General features: G+C 41.4%; 1 protein-coding gene across 2 annotated transcripts in view; it reads right to left on the bottom strand.

The window, feature by feature from the left end:
- Positions 1-6,272: 6,272 nt before the first annotated feature.
- Positions 6,273-19,209, bottom strand: part of fbxo41 (F-box protein 41) — a 65,240-nt gene continuing 52,303 nt past the window's right edge. For both annotated transcript variants that reach the window (XM_031752263.2, XM_039613019.1), the window contains exons 6-14: positions 18,567-18,946; positions 15,229-15,467; positions 15,002-15,117; positions 13,937-14,089; positions 13,685-13,780; positions 13,473-13,591; positions 13,062-13,220; positions 12,782-12,897; positions 6,273-10,845 (exon numbers count right to left, since the gene is read on the bottom strand). In XM_031752263.2, the coding sequence (XP_031608123.1) occupies positions 10,783-10,845; positions 12,782-12,897; positions 13,062-13,220; positions 13,473-13,591; positions 13,685-13,780; positions 13,937-14,089; positions 15,002-15,117; positions 15,229-15,467; positions 18,567-18,946 (1,441 nt within the window). In that variant the 3' untranslated portion in view covers positions 6,273-10,782. The remainder of the gene's footprint in view (positions 10,846-12,781; positions 12,898-13,061; positions 13,221-13,472; positions 13,592-13,684; positions 13,781-13,936; positions 14,090-15,001; positions 15,118-15,228; positions 15,468-18,566; positions 18,947-19,209) is intronic.

Genomic DNA, 19,209 nt, shown 5'->3' with positions numbered 1-19,209 from the left:
TGCCTTATTAATGTCAGAGGAGAAAGGCCAGACTGCTTTAAGGTTAAGTGAAGGTAATATTAATTCAAATAACTACTGGTTACAACTGAGGTATGTAGCAGAGCATCTCAAGATGCGCTACAAGCAGCAGAAGACCACACCTGGTACTGGTTAAGAACTGAAAAGTGACAATTCACACATGCTGACCAAAACTGGATATTAAAAGACTGAGAAAGTGTTGTCTGGGTTGATGAGTCTCAATTTTCTTGGCACACTTTGGGCCCTTTAGCACCAGATAACCATCATTTAAAAAATGAACTCACCCGAAACCTTGGCTGATTGTGACCTACACCCTTTTTCACACCTTGGCTCATGTAGAGGATTATTAGGGGGTCCATTGTCGCTCTTAGGGGGGCACTCCCACAGGGCTTAAATCTGGGACTCTCCACCATTTGACCCTAGAACTGAAGAAGCTTCTCAGATGAGAGGTGAAATGTCTTCAAGCAACTTAAAGAAGTCCAAGTTCCTTAGACCATCATTTGAACACCACAGACTACCTTCATATTGTTGCTGCTAATGTCCATCCCTTTATGGCCACAGTGCACGTATCTACTGATAGTTGCTTCCAGCAGGATAACACACCATGTCACAAAGCCATGAAGAATAAAGGCAGTTGTGAAGATTAAAGGAGGTCTGACCTGATTCTAGCAAGGTATAGTTGATGAAGTTGCCTGTGACTGTAGAAATGTGATGTGTCAAAGTTTCATCACATCAGGAGAGCTAAAATGACATAATTTTTCATTTTTTTATGTTTTAACATTTAGGCTATTTTTCATTAGGGGAAAGAATAAGTGGCCTGAAACGAATTAGATGTTTTTCCAACACTGAATATGGGAAGCTTTAAGGGGAAAAGTTCACAACATTGACTCTCACCAATTTATTCCAGCCACGTCAACAAACACGCTAACTGTTGGACTTTATAGAGCATGGAAGAAAATAACTTATGTGGAGTCTGGCAGGCAGAGGTCAGTTCAGTGGTATACATTATTTGTTTCAGTTGCTTGCAGATTGTTCAGAATTAATCTCACAGAATTGATAAATGGTTCAGAAAAGTGTTTTATTTTAATGCATTCACATATAATTAGAGAACTTCAAGACTGGCACAAAAAATAACTGCAGAGGAAAGTAACTCAAAATTGCCCCTCTGTGCTTTAAAGAGAAATCGGTGCACCCTGACAAGCACCATGTCACGAATGGTTACCCAGAATCCATTACTGATCACGTGTTTGGTTGGAAGTTTCCAATTAAGATTTGCTTAGGCTGCAGATCTATAGCTGTGGTCAGCTTTATTTAAGCCACATTAAGGAAGCGGCAGAAAGAAGCCTACAGTACTACATATCAGTTCTGCACAGAGACTTTTAGCTGATTTCCAAAGTATTGCAAACAGTATGTGTTTCAGACTTTTGCCTCAATGTCTCTTTTCAACCCAGACACTTCTTTTTCATTTTCCTATATGCCCCAAAACTTCTTAGGGGAATGTAACAAGTCTCAAAAACTCACAAATATCCGTGCATCAAACATAACACACTTGGCATTACAGGGTTAACGCACAGAGACGAGATAATTTGAGGGTTGCGAATCTGCACCCTACAGGCAGCTCGGCTCTTATGGGAAACAGCTGAAGCACAGACTGACGACCACATAAGCAGCAAGGACACAGATCCATCTTCGTGATGTAAACTTGCTGCCAGATATGAAAATCAAGCAGCGTCAGATGGTGAACGAGAAGGAGAATAGACTCAAGTTCAAACGTGAGAATGACGTGCATCCAAGAGTTTAACGTGTCAATACTGAGGGACACGGCGCGCCCCCCGAAGATGAACAGACGACCGATGCAGGCTCTTTAATTTTGTGTTTAAAATGTTTGGGAACTAAAGCCTCTAAATGGTCACGGGCCACCCACACAGGTGTTTTCACTTTGTCTGATTAGACCTCGTCTCATTACTGTGTGGGCAAGTGCAGACAGAGCCTGACTGAAGTCTCTGTTATTGCTCCCTTCAGGATGGAACAATACGTACTGTCACACACAAAAAAAAGGGCGCTTTAATTCACGACTGAGAAAAGATGTCTATTCTCTAGCATGGGGTGCATTCTGTTCTCACTCAATGCAATCCACAAAGAACATCACGCACACATTCAAAACAACATTTCAATGCATTCCCCAAATCTTGGGAAATAAAAAACCGCAAAAGCAGTAAAATTACAAAGTTGAAAGGCCGACATATAAAATTAGATAGTCGTAATTCCTGGTATCTAAAAATAGAGCGTTGATATTTGTGCACATGTATTTGAATTTGAACAAAGGTGACCTGCTGCTCAGCTGCAGTTCCCAGAAAAAGCAAACACGTTTCAGAAGTCATCAGTGGTTTGGCCTTCACAACAGACTTTCTACTTGTCACTGCAGGAAAACCATTAAAAGCATTAATAATGACTCACTTCAATGCCTCTCTGTGAGCATGCAGGCACACAATGTCAGGACAATCCCTCAGAGAAAGGCAGTAATGGTTTATACATTATACACCTGTGTTTTTCCGCACTGAGCTCGAAGCGTCACTTGTGAATGATGTCTGATGTATGTGCTGGATCGATGGATGGCTCGGTGTGAGAAAATGAGTTCCTCCTGTTCCTATCGTCTTTTAATTTGAGCGAGAGGCAGAATAAATATTCAACCTTTGTTTTTTCTGTCTCTGCAGCAGGACTATGAGCAACTTTCAGCCCATCTAAGCAGAGGTGGAAAACCCCTGAGTGGGTTTGTAATTAAAAATGAGTGAAACCTTTCTTCTTTTTTCAATATTATGCAATTAACTGTATATTTACCTGTACACAGGACACTTAGTAGATCAGCTAGAGCTAGGATTTCTAAGTAAATACATTTAAAGATTACCAATATATCTACTTTTTATCACCTGTTAGCTTAATTTATATTATATGCATATATATTGTGCTTTCCTTCCTCCCTACTTGTGGAGCTGTTATGTGTTATTCTAACTGACAGTTGGGAATTTGATGGAGGACTGGTGACTTTAAACTGGGACGTTTCTAGGTTGGTCTCAGTTCCTCCTTCCTGGAACCAAACCAGACCATACTGTGCCACGATAGCATGTAGAGACCAACACCTTATATTTGTGAAATACCGCTAAAATAGAAACACACTTCCTCATACTGAAAGGTTAGTTTATGCATGTATTACTTTTAGGCTTAACTACTGTTATTCATTATTATCACGTTGCTGTAAAAGCTCCCTGAAAAGCCTTCATCCAGAATGCTGTGGCAAAAGTAGACGTGCTCTCTGCTTTTACGTTTAAGCTTGAAAGCTTATAGTTTGGGCTGGATCATCAGAAACTCTAGCAGAGACTAAACTTTTGAAAAACACATATGCCTGTGTTAACTCCACTGCCTGCTATTCTCTGCTTCCCTTTGCAACAGGATCTTAGTCATTGCTTTCACTTCTTCCACTTAACAGAATTGAAACTAAAAGTACAATACATAAAGAGCAGCACGGTGGTTAGTACTGCTGTCTCACAGCAAGAAAGAACAGGGTTCAAATCCACCATCTGGCCTGTGTGGAGTTTGCATGTTCTACCTGTGTCTGCGTGGGTTCACTTCCAGCTTCCTCCCACAGTCCAAACACATGCAGTTAGTGGGGTTAGATTCATTGGTGATTCTAAACTGCCCATAGGTGTAAATGCGAGTGTCTGTCTGTTGCCCTGCAACAGACCTGGATCTGTCCAGGGTGTACCCGGCCTCTCGCCCTGCGGTAGCTGTGATAGGCTTCAGCTGCCCCTGTGACCCTGATAAGGATAAGTGGAAAAGAATGGATGAAAATACATAAAGCTGCTTGAGCATGAGCCGGGGGATTTTGTGTGTGGAGAAGGCTCGGAGAGCACTATGCTGATTGCTTCACTGATATGCTAACAGCTTTTACCGTGATGGAAAAGCAAGGCTCGTCATCATTGAAGCCAACCTCAATGCAGAGATATCGATGAGATTCTGCAAGCAGCGGCAGTCCCATATCTCCACACACTATGACTGAACTCAGTCCGCCAACATGACAATGCTCGCCCCACAGAGTGGGGTTTATCAGAGACCACGTTAAGTTTGGGAGTGGAGAGGACAGATGACTGCCTGCAGTCCTGACCTCAACCTCACTAACACTTGTTGGATTAGGGTGAGCATGGGGTTTGCACCAGAGTGACCAGTACAACCACACTGGCTGACTTGCGGCAAATGGGGGAAGAAGAATGGGATCCCATCCCACAGCAGTGTGTGACCAAGGTGGTGACAAGGAGGTGGCGGACAGTTGTGGCTGTGTAAGGTTCTTCCACATCTGTTGAGGCCTCTGCGTGTTAAATGAATAAACTGTTAAATTGCCAATAGCCTCTTGTTACTTCATACTTCCAATACTCCAATAAATACGGACACCAAGCATGAATAAGCTGTTTTGCATTGGCAGAGAAGATTTAGGAATTTTTTCAAGCTTTCCCCACAAATGCATTTTTCCAACAGTAAAGGATTTATTGCAAGAAGCTTTGGGACAACAAAGAAATAATCAACCAAACACAAATTTCCTTAGTTTTTGTCCTCAGTTTGTTTACATAATGGTTTCTGTGGCGATTTTATTGTTATTGTGGTGTTCAAAGTTTTGATTTTCATGTTTGTTGAACTTTCAGTTTCTTGTTTTTATTATAGTAGATTGTGGTGTTTTTAAATTGTTGGTTCCTTATTTTATTTTGTTGATTTGAGTAGAAGTATAGCCACCCCAGTGTTTCACCCATGTCTTTTTTCTTAGTGTTGTTAGCCTTCTGTTTACTTTGAAGGTTAATTTTCATCCATGTTTTGTATTACTTTTACTAAAACAGAGGAGAGATGTTCGGGGGTCATGAGAGTGTTAAAGCACCTGCGCTGCCATTTAAGTAAGCGTGGGAAATGCATGCAAGTCCCCCACACACAAAGTTTCCTACCACTGCTTTGAATGCTTCAATAACCTTTCAATAAGAAGTTTTGATTGTTCCGTTTTCATTATTTTCTTTAAGAAATAATATATAATTATGATTTAGCTGTTGTAGGAACGGCTCCAGCTCCAGAATATTTGTACCATTTTCACTTTCAATAAAATATCCTTAAATTATCGTGTCTGTTATGTTTTCATGTTTTCCTTAACCTTCTGAAATATGGATTTATACCATCCTGTAGTAATAAAATCAAAACAAGCTAAAGACAAAAAAAAAAAAAATTCTCACTGCAGATTGTTTGTATTTTCATTGACTATGAATCATCTTTTTCAGATGACATCCTGCCATTTGACTCATTTTAAAAACATTCATTAGTGGAGCTTTGAAACATTCACTTGTTTCAGCAAGTTATGAAATCAGCTGTGCTGGGAAATTGTTTGTGTGTAAGAGGCTGCAAAGCTGAAACTTTGTTCTCTGTGTGCAGCGTACTCAGCCGCCGCCTCCTTCATTCAGACTGTAAGAAAGCAGAGAGGAAACATGGGGACAAAGTTCTGGCAGGAGTCCCGGTCCAGCAGGGAACACGTGAGGCTGAAGAGGGAGAGGATTTAACCATTCAGCTACGTCTTTCACCGGAGGCCAAGGCTAACGTGATCTGCTCGTTACATGTGGGGACGGTGCTTTTATTTCATTTCTATTTCTTTTCAAAAGTATGCACACGTTGACAAGTTGTGTCATCGGGTGTTCCTTATCAATTTAAGTCACAGATTTCTAATTTTACAATAATAAATGAAATTTTTATAGAAAATAGATGGTAAAATTTGATTTTGGGGTGGATTTATTAGACTCAGGTGCATCATGCCCAGAAATGTACCAACTGAGCATCATTTAAACACTACAGCCTATGAGAGTATTGCTGCTGATGTCCATCCCTTCATGACCACAGTGTACCCATCTTCCGATAACACACCATGTCACAAAGCTCAAATCATCTCAAACTGTTTTTTTTAACATGACAAATGAGTTTGCAGTACTCGAATGGCCTCCACAGTCACCACATCTCAATCCAACAGAGCACCTTTGGTTTCTAGCAAGGTGTAGCTAATAAAGTGGCCTGTGAGTCTAGGGCCAGGTACTGTAAGGTCTTCCAACCGTGATCTCTCTGTTTTAAAGGATTTTCTACTACATAGTCATATCTTAAAATCTTACTAGGATATGATTTTATTCTAAAATGACACAAAAATTCTTTTAAAAAATGAGCCAGTACAATTTAAAGCAGTTTTTATTGATGACAACAAAATGAGTGAAAATGAGTAGTAAAACATTTCCATCTATTGCAGTCATCAGAGAAGGCTGATCATGTTTTGGGAAAGTTATTTGGGTTTTTTGTTGTTTTTCCAGCAACAGAATTCATTTCGTCTCAAGCAAATCGGATGAAGTTCATGGATCAGCTGGAGGTCAAAAAATAAAAGAAAAAAAGATTACAAAGACAAACGGCACACTTAATTGCCCAGTTAAGTGTTGAGGTAATGTGTAAAATACTGTTCAGATGAATGGGCAGAATACAATCAATCACACGTAAAATATGTACAGAGAGGTACATGAACACTCAGACACCATTTTTCTATTGCACACTATGATAAACTGGGGTAAGTGCAACAGAGGATGCTTGATTTAAATAAAACAAAAGTGAATGAGAAAGTACCTTTCAATTTCAAAACAATGAAACAACTACAGGATCATAGCTCAAACCAAAAGGTGCACGCTTGGCACCTCTAATCTGCAGGTTTAGAGGGCAACAAAAGGGCTCTGCAACAACCTCAGCAGGCCAACTTCAAAATAAAGCAACTGATGTACTGATGGATGTGCGCGTGAAATCGGCAAATAAAAGCAAAACTAAAGCAAATGAATTAAAAACGTTTCAAAATAGATGAGCGTAAGGTCATATCGGTAACCTAAAAAGCACTTGAATGTAGCTGAATCAGGTTCGATCTTTTCCCCTTCCCAACATGAAGAGATATGAGAGATGAGAAACCGTACGTCTGTTCACTTATAGAAGTCCGTAAAGGTATCGCTTATCGTGTTTCCGAAATCACCTTCCCAATGAAACCGACGTATAAGCGAAGAGTTCCTTTTTAGTAGCCCATCAGAAGGCGCCGACAGGCAGGCCGACCGCCGTCGCTCCCGACTCAACCGACAACCGGCCGGCCGATAAAAGGGGGGAAAAAAGTGCATCATATGTCTGTTAAAATACTGAGAGATAGCTGAACATTAAAAACAACACTCTTATAATAAACATCTGAAATATCTTCTTTTTTTTTTTAAATCCTGTTTTGTTTTTCACTAGTGCAACAACAGACGGGTTGAAATAAAGATTATTAACCTGCAGGCAATCAAAGCTCTTTAAACATCTAATAATTTTCTCGCCACAGTAGCAGAACAGTAAAGAAGGCAACTCAATGACTGATGCGTGAACACAAACATGCCAACAGTATTACACATCGCTCTTTTTTTATAGAAATAAATAGCTGATTATTATCTTTAACCTCTTCTTAAATAATTTCCATCTCTATATGACTCTGATGCACATTTAATATAAAGTATCTAGTACACAACTGCAATTTCAACACTACTGTTATACATAATATAATTCTCTCTGCTCGTCTGTCGTCAAACCTTTGGAGAGAAAACGCTTACAGAGTGAACACCTGTAAACTTCAACTTTGCCACTCGTTAGTATGACCTTAATATTATATAACATCAAAGGTTGGTCATTTTTGTTGCTTTTTTTTAAGCAAACATTATGTACAGAGTAGCTGATAACCAAGGCAGGATTGTCTAAAACAAAAAAAACAAAACAAAAAAATCAACAAGTGCTTTTGTGTTTTCTCTATTGTGTCAGCAAACGTTTACACCATTCCCCACATTTCCTTCACCTGCACCCAGCAATCTGTGACCAGTGTGGGATAATAAATATGCGGTACTGGAAGAACACGGAGAAATGGACATCCACGACTGTTCCCCAATTGTCGTCACTACAATTTGCAGTTATACAAGTCTGCGTACGTATATCTGACTGTGAAGCAGAGCGGCTAAGAGCTTTGTTTATCTGTGAATTCTAAAGAGTTCACGTGACACACACCCACACAGGGCTCCTTGAAAATGTCAACCTGCTCTGCTCTGCTGCTGTTCCGCCCACAAATGATGCAGCCTGGCGTGGCGAGGCAGGGCCGTCGGGCGGATAAGGTGTGCAAAGTGACAGAGTAGAAGAAGAAGTGATGTTCTGCACGTCTCTTGATTAATTTTGAAACTTGTTACAGAACTGTGCTCGTGATTTGTTTATAGCGAGGGACCTGGTATGCTTTCCTTTCACACTGTGAACCAAAAGCTAAGGCTTCAGACGAAACGTTTGGTTTCTGAAAGTTTATCAGGCTACAGATGACATCTTTATGATGTCACAGAGAGAGCGGAAATCCTTAATACGGTCATCCGAGGCAGATAACTGTAAGAACAGAATCTCCACCTACCTGTCACGTGACTTTCTGAATCTTTCTGAGGGCTTATTTTGCTTAAAATAAGTTTTTGTCTGTGAATCATGCAAAGCTACCCTAGTAGAGCCCAAGAATAAAAATATGGCGCTCTTTACCCTCAGCACCCAATCGCAGCAGATGGCTGTCCCTCCCTGAGCCTGGTCTGCCGGAGGTTTCTTCCTGTTAATCGGGAGTTTTTCCTTCCCACTGTCGCCAACTTCTTGCTCACTGGCGGGGGTCAAATGATTGTTGAGGTTTCTTTCCAATATTGTGGTTTCTTCTTTACTCCACAATATTAAGCGCCTTGAGGCGACTGTTGTTGGGAATATAAATAAAATTGAATTAAATTGAAATGAGCACAATAGGTCCCCTTTAAAACTGATTGTGAGCTCCATTTAGAGATTTAGTATTGCACTTCCATAAAGTCAGGGAACTCATTAGAGAGACATTTAAAATTCAGTGCAGCAGAATTTTGGTCCATAGTATCATCAAGTTCCAAAAACAATAAAAAAATAAATAAAACAGTCCATCGCAGCACTCCGAAATACAGTTTTTTGGTAACCACCTACATCTTTTTACACCCACAGTTCAGATCCCAGGTTTTCTGTTAGAAATGTGAGATAACCACCAGATCACAATTTCTATTTTCTCAGACAGGACAACGCTCCTGCAGAGCCTCAGCATATATTAAGATACTGTTTTCACAGGCTGTATTACTGTGTGTATCTGTGTGTGTGTATACGGGTGATCTGGCTGTATAAAAATCACTGGAGCTCCTCCCTTTTAAGTTATTTGCAGCACAGAAGAGTGAACACAGTAAGTTTAACTACTGCAGGTATTGCTACTCATACTTCTTGAGGATTTCCATCATACGCTAAATTGTAGTCAGGTTGCTTTTCCAATTTTAAAGGTGACACCGAAGACCTGATCCCTTATGTCTGCAAAATAGTAAAAGGTGATCCTTGTTCCATGCTGCAAAGGGTACAAAGTGTCACATAACGCCAGCTGCACGTCAGCGCTGCATCTGCATGGAATCACCAGCAGAGGGAGGCAGAGGACGTTAATGTTAAATGAATACAAATGAGGAATCGCACAAGAGCTTTGGCCACGAGAAGCTCCGTGAACGGGAATGGCACTGATTCAGGTGGTAAACGAAGAAAGTCGGATGACGTCCAAACTCTACAACACCTGCATACACCTGGAGACTTTGTCCCATATGAAACACAACGCCTTAAATTCACACACATTTAAATCAAACTGCAACACTGCTTTTGATTTTAGTGATTAAACACCTGGTCCCCCTTTCCCCCTCGTTAATGGCACATCGGAGAAAACGCTCACTGGAATGAGGACACTGTTATGAATGGCACCGGTAACGTCAGATATTAAATCCTGCTGTCTGGGATGAACAGGTCCAAATATTTAAAAACACAAGATTTGTGACCTTGTATTTTTTTGTTTTTTTAACATATGGAAACAGAGGATGTTAGAGAAGAGGAGGCAAAATGCATCACTGCCAGGCAGTGTTTAGAAGACTGAAGGTCTGTGTGTGTGTGTGTGTGTGCGGCTGTCCTTTGTGCTCTGTCCACGGAGCTCGGAGCTGGTGCAGCATATTTCTGTTCTGGGTGGAAGCAGTAAGTGTTCAAAGTCATCCATTGTCCAGTTTCAATGTACAGCAGTGCAGGACAGGCTTGATCCAGTACTTTGTCGATCCATTTATGTGTTTAAGTCATCCACGCAGACACAAACACAACGTGAACTTGAATAAGAGAAGTCACATTGGCCTGTGATCATGTTCTGCAGCCTGTCAGCCCATCAGCTGTTGGTGTTAGTCTGCATCGAGCACTGTGTGGACGCGGACAGCTAAAAAGCGCTGTCGTGTGGCTTCAAGGGTTGCAATAAAAGGAATCTGCTCTGTGCAATGACACAAACCACTTTTTTGAATGAAAAAAGCAAAAAGGTTACTGCAAATGAAAATTTAGTAAGCTGTTGCGTTTCTTGAGTTTGTCAGGTTTAAAACAAGCCCCCCCTTTCTCATACATAGTGCCGCTGCAAGTCAAACTGGCTAACCGATATTAACGAGATAACTGTATCAAGTTTTTCTGTCTTAGATTTGTACTTTAGCAAAATGCACACTGAGCCCTCGATCCTACTTCTTCACGATGCTGCAGACGCATTCAACTCCAGGAACAGCTGGGTCTTTTTGATTGACTGGAGCCGTGATGGCACCCTCTCCAAGGCTTGAGGAACCTGCACAAAAGACGTTAGCAGAGACTGTCTGCTTTCACGTGGAGGATTTTGGAGAAGCCGGGTCTCTTCTTCAGAGCCTGAAAGTAAAAGAGAGTGCGATATCATAATCTCGTTTCCTGTAGAGACACACGATGTGTATGACTTATCTCAAAATACCTGCAAGCCAAATAGTCTATTCTCTATAAATCTCCATCTCGTCATGCTCTTTTTTTTTCGTACAGATGCACATTTTTTGCCCTTTATGCTTCACCTTTACATGACTTGTTTGACAAAACAGATGATTCACTTTGATGTTTCTTTCTCCACAGCAATCGTGAGGAAGGAGGGATAAAAGTGAATCAGAGCTGCTTGCACCTTTTTGAGAGAAAAGAAAAAAATACCTCAAACTAAAAAAATCTCTTGATTCTACAGCTTTGTGTGTGTGTATGTGTGTGTATGTGTGTGTATGTGTGCGTGTGTGTGCGTGTGTGTGCATGTGTGTGTGTGTGTGTGTGGTAAGCTTCAACAACAGCCAGAGCATAGCAGCAGCATAGCAGCAACACATCCACAACAAACCACCACTGGGGCTTTGAGGACTGACTCATGGTCTAATGGTATGCAACTGTGATAAAGATAGATGCACTGTACCCACTTAACAACTATTGGCCTAACTCTTAGTCATGTGTATACAGTGGTGCAAAAAAAAGAAAATAAATTCCCACGAAAGTGATAAAAGGACCTTTGTTACCAGATACAGTAACTACAATGTCAGACATTAACATTGCACAGTCGACCTTTGATGAGTGAATGGCTGTAACTTTAGTAAAATAGTAACTGCTCATTCAGGAGGACTCATAACGGGAGCTGACAAAGAATCAATTTCTTTGAGTGGGGGGTGTATATAAGAAGGAGTTATGTTTCCAAATTACAAATCATATTCACTCCTACATAAAAGTTACACTAACAAACAATAATACAAACTGATACTGTAAAGTTATTTAAACAAAAACCTGCTCTCATTGGCTAAACTCTTTTTGTTTGTTCTGGATGTTTGACAGAACAGCACTAAGTCAGCTGTGATAGTCAGCTTTGCCTGAGAGAAAACAACAACAGCAGAAAAACACAGAGATGCAAAACAACAGCGAGATAAGGTGACGCCACCTTGGCACATTTTCTGGTGCTTGTGGTTTTGTTTGACAGTCACATTGTGTTTGGCTGCATGTTTTTAGAAGGAAATAACACAGAATAAAGTTTCCATCAGTAGCAGGCTCGACCTCCTTTGGCCTTCAAAACTGCCTTAATTCTTCAAGGTGCTGGTGTGATGATATGCCCATACTGACATGACACCATCACACAGCTACTGCAGACTTGTCAGCTGCACATCCATGATGCGAATCCCCTATGCCACCACATCCTAAAGTTCCTCTACTGGATTGAGATCTGCTGACTGTGGAGGTCATTTCAGTACAGTGAACTCAATGTTACATTCAAGAAACCAGTTTGAGATGGCACCCTGTGTGGTGTTCTGCTGTTGTAGCTGCCCTTCTGCATACCTCAGGGTTGCCTTCCTATCAGCTCAAAGCAGTCTGGTCATTCTCCTCTAACATCAACAAGGTATCTTCACTATAGGAACTGCTGCTCACTGGATATTTTCTATTTTCCAGACCATCTCTGTAAACTGCAGAGATGGTTGTGTGGGGATGTTTCAGTAAAAACGCAGTTTCTGAAATACTCAGACCAGCTGGCCTGGTTTAAACAGCGGTCCGCATCTAAAGTCACTAAAATCACCTCACTGTGAACTTCCACAGGTCACCTCGATCATGCACTGCAGTTTCTAAAACTGGGAATTTCATTTTAACTGAGACGTTAGCAGGCAGGTTTGGGTTTCTGTTGGTTTCCTCCTCTCGAGTAATGAGTGCCTGTAACTTGATTTTGTCTGTGAACAGTACTGGATGTCTCATCAGCTGAAAAACTGGTGTATCAAACTATGTATGTGCTGTGTGGGTGGACTGTGAGACACAAAGGTGCTGTTACCTGGAGCTTGTTAACCATCTCATCAAACAGTTTTCTAGCTTCTGGGCTGTTCGGGTCCTCAAAGTAATCTTCTATACCAATCTGAACCACGATGGATTTGAGGTTGCGGCAAACACCTACATAAATGGAAGGAGCGTTAACACACATAAGTAACAACACTGGCAGTAATGTAACAGCAAAAACATGGCTCTGCTTAGAGTTCTGCTTTAATATTATTAACTACACAGCCACACTAGTTAACTGCAAAGCTACTTAGCCTGATCTGTTGTGTCAAACTCACTGTTGAAGTGGAGCAGGGCTTTCGGGGTGACTGGTGTGGAGGTGAGCACCAGCATCTCGAGGCCCTTCAAGCCCTCTCTGCAAACCTCTGCTGCCACCTCCTGGTTGATTTCACTCACATGGTCCAACTCTAACACCTGCAGGCGCATGCAGTTCCTCGCTGCACAGAGAGGGAGGATTTCAAAATAAAACACAGCAGAGGTTACTGCAGGACACAAAGACTCACTTATATTTATAGGAGCTGTAGCAGAAATGCAGGTCTTTTAAACTAAATAATGTCAGGACAACAAAGAATGGACAAGACTCATTTGGATAAAAACATCAAATACAAGAAAATACACAAAGTAATTAGATCAGTGAAGCTCAAACTAATTTGTAATCGCTAAGGAGTGGAATTACTATTCTAGTTTACCCAATGAGGCCAGTCCCTGAATCCCACACCCAGCACCGCCCACACCAAGAGCACGGAGGTGCGGCCAGCATCGTCCAATGGTCTGCAGACATCGGTTACTGAAGCGAGCGGGTTGTTGGCTGAAGGGAAAAGACTGGGTTTGAAATGTTCATTCATTTGTTTGCAATCCTATATTTTAACAGAGCTTCTGGGTAACAGATGGAGTGTGTTACCATGGATGTAATGGCGCCACCTGTAGGGATATAATGTCTCTACATCCAGCTCCAAGGGCCCAGATAACCTCCTGACCAACTGGATCTGTAGCACTCCTGAAATAGAATACAAATGCACAAAAGCCAAATTGCACGCAATATTATACAGATTAGAGCATGACAGCAGGACAGTTTCTATTTGTTTTTATAGAGTGGTCTGAGTGTACGTTATTTCACAAAAGCCAGGACCTGGATGTCAGTGTGACAGTCTACCTGTATGTTACAGCCTGAAGGGCTCGGCAGTAGCAGCTGGCCAGCCAAAGGGAGCGATCAGTCAGCAGGTTGGGGCAGTGTGAAATCTTCAGTATCAGCAGGTTACTTCCTGTGGCCTTTAACAACGCCTCCAGACCCTCCTCCAGACAGCCACTTAGACAGAGATTTAAGGGAAGGTCAACAGAAAAAGACAGAAAGTCATTTTTTCGCTTTTTGACACTCCAAAAGTACCATTTATGAAAAATAACAAAAAATAGTGCACTAACATTTGCAGCATATCCAGGTTGGATCAGCGTAACCTGGGAGCACCTACTTAACTCTAATTCGTCTCCTTCACTCCACGTTCCACTCGTCCACTCATATCAAATATCTACTTTTCTACTTCCGGGAAATCCTAACTGATCTTTTACATGCCGAGCATAATCAGGCAGCACAAAAATGTCAGTATTCATCAATTATCCTTCTCCTGGTAGCTTCTGCTTATCAATCACTCTTTGAGGAGTCATTTGGTATGTCGCTTAGTTTGACAGTTTGCCCAGCACTGCTTAATGAAGCCAAAACAACACAGACTGCAGTAACAGGTGTGAATGAGCCACTGGGCAGTGATTTGAAAAGAGGAACTGAGCTTATTGGTCAAGCAGCGAGCTCCAGGGTTTTTTATCACATGGCCTGCTTGAGGTTGTCACCATGAGCTCTCATGTTAAACTGTCCAACAGTAAAAAAAATAAGCATACTAAAAGTCAGATTTTTGGTTTTTGTAGCTGAAGAATTTTTTTAACAACTCATCCATTTTTCAGTTAAGATTTAAAGCTGTGAATTATTTTACCACGGACAGTTCAAGTCATTCAACTGCACCTCTCCACTGCGTCTCTGAGAGGTTTTAATACAGTCACAGCTTGCTGACGTTAGCTGATAGCTTAGCACTCCACCCTCTTGTCTGAAGGTGAAACTAAGTTAGCAACAACATCAACATGCGAATCCACAAAGCAGTGGAAGACACTGCAGTGGGAGTGACCATATTTTACATGCAGTCTTTGGCAGCTATATGTTGGATGTGTGCCTCACCGTGTGCTTTTCAGGTAATCCTCCTTGGTTTCCTTCTTGCCCCGCTGTCTTGGTTTAAGGTTTTGCAGGATCAGAGAGTGCGTCTGAGTGCACCACTGAGACATTGTGCTAAGAAACTGAGAAAAAAAATACATGTACATAAGAAAATACACCTAAAATAATAACAGTAAGCACGTGCTTATCTTGACTGTTACATATATCACAATATCTTCATGTTCACTAAGCACCTTGGAAGAAATGCGAGCGTTCTCTAGCAGCACTCTGGTCCACACGGCTGGGTGGCGGGCCACAAACTTCCAATTGCGGCAGACCTCGGCAGCTCTCAGCAGGGTCTTAGTATCCAGGTAGGTGAAGATACAAAAGAGGGCAGCACGTATCTTCAGGATCTCTGGACTGATCACCTCATTGGATTTGGAAGGACTTTTTTCATGTCTGCATGGCTTGCTGTAGACGCCTTCAGATCGACCTGTGGGAATAGAAGATCATATTACATTTTTAAAAAGTACTGTGCAAAAATCTTGAACCATCACTCATTTCTTTATATTTTGCTTTGAAGGAGCTAGACTTTCCTGTCATTTTTTAAATAAATTGGTCTTAAACAACAGTTCTCCATGCTTTCTAAACATCTGCTTGTTCACTCACTCTTTTAAGTCCAGTCGTTGTATCAGACCATTTTCAGAGGAATGTTTGGGGTGTTTTTGTGTGTTAAACCACTTAGCACTGACCTATGAATCAGTCAAGCATATGAAAGCACCTTAGTCAAGGGAGGAACCATACTGTGTTTGCAACTTAGTAAAGCACCCATTTCTTTAGTTGAATCTAAGAAAAATACCAAAGACGACACTTTGACAAGCATCAAATATTATTTTTGCAATAACAAGGTGACTCCCAAAGATCTATTAGCCAAAACTTTGGAACATCTTGGAATACGGTGTACTTTCAAAACATAATGAGGAAGCTGGACATGTGGAGGGAAGAAAAAAAAGAAGTGTCAGGAATAACTATTTAGCATAGATTAAGAATTAACAGTATCTGAAAGTCAAATCCTTAAGATATAGGGAAGAAATCCAGCAAAGGGCTGACAGTTCACTGAAGCATTGTCAGAAATCTTGTTTTAGGCTACATTTACACCGTGGGGATTTGTCAAAACCGAGGGAATTATGGACACAGACAAGAACCATTTTGATTTTTGACAATACTTTACCTTCAAAGAAGCGATTTGAATGTCTTTTAAGAAGCCTGAAGAACTATTCCTAATTTTTTAAACACTATTTCAACACAGCCTGTTGAAAAATGAAGGCGGCCAGGTTAAACTCTGACTTTCAAGGTCAGTAAAGTTACACACACTGTGTTTTTGCCCTGTATGCTGTATTTCCATGTATGTTTGCACATTTCAATAAATCACTGCAACTGTTTCCCATTTTTCTAGCAAAATGTAAAAGAAATGGTGGGTGAGTTGAGACTCTTACAAAGTACTTTAAATCCTCTTCAAAAAAGAACAAAGACATTCTGTCACACGGTGGCGCCAACTTTCTGCAGGACACTAATTAACATTGCTCTTTTTTCACCTTCTCATCTTTTCATTCTGTGGATTTTTATCTATCGGCTGACATCATGCGTCCATTCCTCTTAGCGAGATTGCTCCGAGATGACTCATTTCGTCTTTGGCCTTGGAAGGAGTCCGCTCGAAACCATCAGGGCTAAGAACCATTGCTTACACTCTCACTCTGTTCCTCGTTCACTCTCTCTCTTACACACACACACACACACACACGCACCACCTACGCTCAAGATTGCCAAGTGAACTAAAAAAAAAAGAAAAAAGAAGCCAAACTGTGTGTTGCATGCTGGGAAAACAACTCTGTCTTTGCTTGTAGATACATAAACCTCCATCACAACCTGGCAGAGACTCTCCCGATAAGAAGGACTACGTCAGAGCAGAGGGATGCCAGTAACATGAGGAGAGGAATCTTTTGTGTTAATGGGGCCGTTATAGCAGTTTACATGAATTCGTCAGAGATTTGGCCCAGTTTTGCTTCTTCGCAGACCGCCCCAGTCCAACTGGTATTTAAAATCCCAACAGCAGGTGGAAAAGATGGAGGGGCCACAGCAGTGAGTTTAAAGATCTTGGCATTACAAGAAGTTAAGAGAGAAATGCACAATCTGTGGTGGATTTCAGCTGTGTAGGAAAGGCTAGCTGCCTAGCTTGGCTGAGCACAAAGCCTAATATGAGGGGAGGAACTGAGACAATATGACAGACAAATATCGCAACGCACAAAGGCACACAGAGGAAGAACAGCAGAGTCACCTGCAGCAATGTTTGATTTTCTCAGCACCTACAACAGAAACGCTGGCGAAACATCTCATTAAAAAGGACTTGAGATTTTAAATTGTGTTGGATAACATGAGCCTGTGAGCCTACTAGAAATATTTATAGACCCTAAACTTTGTGCGTTTATCTCGTCCCTCGTTGCTTCATTTATTTTGTTTATCGGAAGCAAACGTAAAGAAGCTGCATTTAGCTCCAACACTGCAGACGGAGCCATCTTTATGATGACACCTGATGCACCACAACTGAACTGAAGCTGCGTACCTGCACCGCAAACACAATAAGCAAGTGTGTGGTTCAATATTAGAATTTTTAATCATTTTTATCTGTTTTCATGTTATTCATTGATTTAAATACAATTTATTTAACTTTGTTTTCTCAGATGGTGTAGAAGGATTTCTTTGTCTTGCATGAATATCATACGAGACCTGCAGCAGATAAAAGGCCTCAATGATAAACCCCAGTTTGTAGAACGAGCTTCGGCCACTGACGCAGCTCCTGCAATATTACATTACAGCAAGCTGACCCAGATCTACATCTGTCACTTCTATTATGGGACTCATTTTAAGGCCTCGACTCTGAATCCTGGCTCCCAGATATTAAATTGTATGGAGTGTCGGATTTACAGGATGCAGATTTCTACGAATTTTGCTGCACTTGACAAACAAGCACCAACATCTGGGACCTGAAAATCAAGCCAAAAAAGTACTAAAAAAAATGCAGGTCCTACAGTGAGTTAATCCCCATAGACTTTTAATGTAAAATATCCAACTTCACAGCAGAATTTAATATGTTAACAGAAAGTGGATACAGGCTAGGCTGCCCTCTGTCTGTAAGGGCAGCTAGAGACGCTGATCAGCATCAAATAACAGTAAACTGGAGGGTATCCAAGAAGGCTGTGCTAGTTTTTATGAACGAAACACTATTTTTTTTCTTATTTGTATGTTACTCAGAACGATTAGCAGGTAAATGTATCTGTGCACCCAGAAGTTTGTCAATGCAGCTTGCTAACCAAGCTAGCTAGGCTGATCCAGTAACAGCTCTCCACCGTCACATCTGACTCTGGAAAAAAAACCACATCTGGCAAAAACAAGATGAGAAAGGCCACAACACTAAACAGCCAACAACTCTGGCTTCAACAACCACAGTTCAGAAATCAATGGGTGACCTGTCACCGTGGCTACGCCCATCTGTTACCCATCTGTCTACGTTAACAACTTTCCAAAGAGCCCTTACCGGCGTTGGGGCGGTATGCTGCTCTGCTGTGGTGAGAATAGGGCGCAGCAGACTGCTGGACTTCCGCCACAGCCCTCCTCTCTTGCTCCCACATCTCCACTTCAGACTCGGTGGTTCGGGAACCCACATCAGATACGTCTCCCTCCTCGCCTTCAGTGCTGTTCCTGTAAGGCCGCCGCTGCCAGTTCTGGATAGCCTGTTTACGAAGACCCCAGTTTCTCGAGCCGCATCCGGGTGAGCGTTCGTAACCCCCCTCACTCAACCGGCACTGCATGTGATAGTACTGAGCTTCAGGACAGTCCTCCATGGGATGCATCTCAACGCTATCACTGTCGTAACCTCCAGAGCCCTGTGAGACAGACTTGATCCTCCCTGATGCTCTGCAGAAAAAAATAGAAGGGAGGGTAATCTACATGAGTTTGTTTTTATTGAATTGTCTAACATATAGATAGATGACCCATCTTACATCTAATAACAAGACATACTGTGGTAATAATTTTGAACAAATACAAACATAATAATTCGCATACATATAGCAGATATTATAGAAAATAGCTTTGCTGGCTTTCATGCAGAGACCTAATTATCAATACCACTCTGTTAAAAATGAAGCTAGAGACCAATTGGTCCAAAAGTAACAAAT

This window comes from Oreochromis aureus, linkage group 6, assembly GCF_013358895.1.
Source record: "Oreochromis aureus strain Israel breed Guangdong linkage group 6, ZZ_aureus, whole genome shotgun sequence".
NCBI lineage: Eukaryota > Metazoa > Chordata > Actinopteri > Cichliformes > Cichlidae > Oreochromis > Oreochromis aureus.
This window is presented reverse-complemented; position numbering and strand designations above follow the sequence as displayed.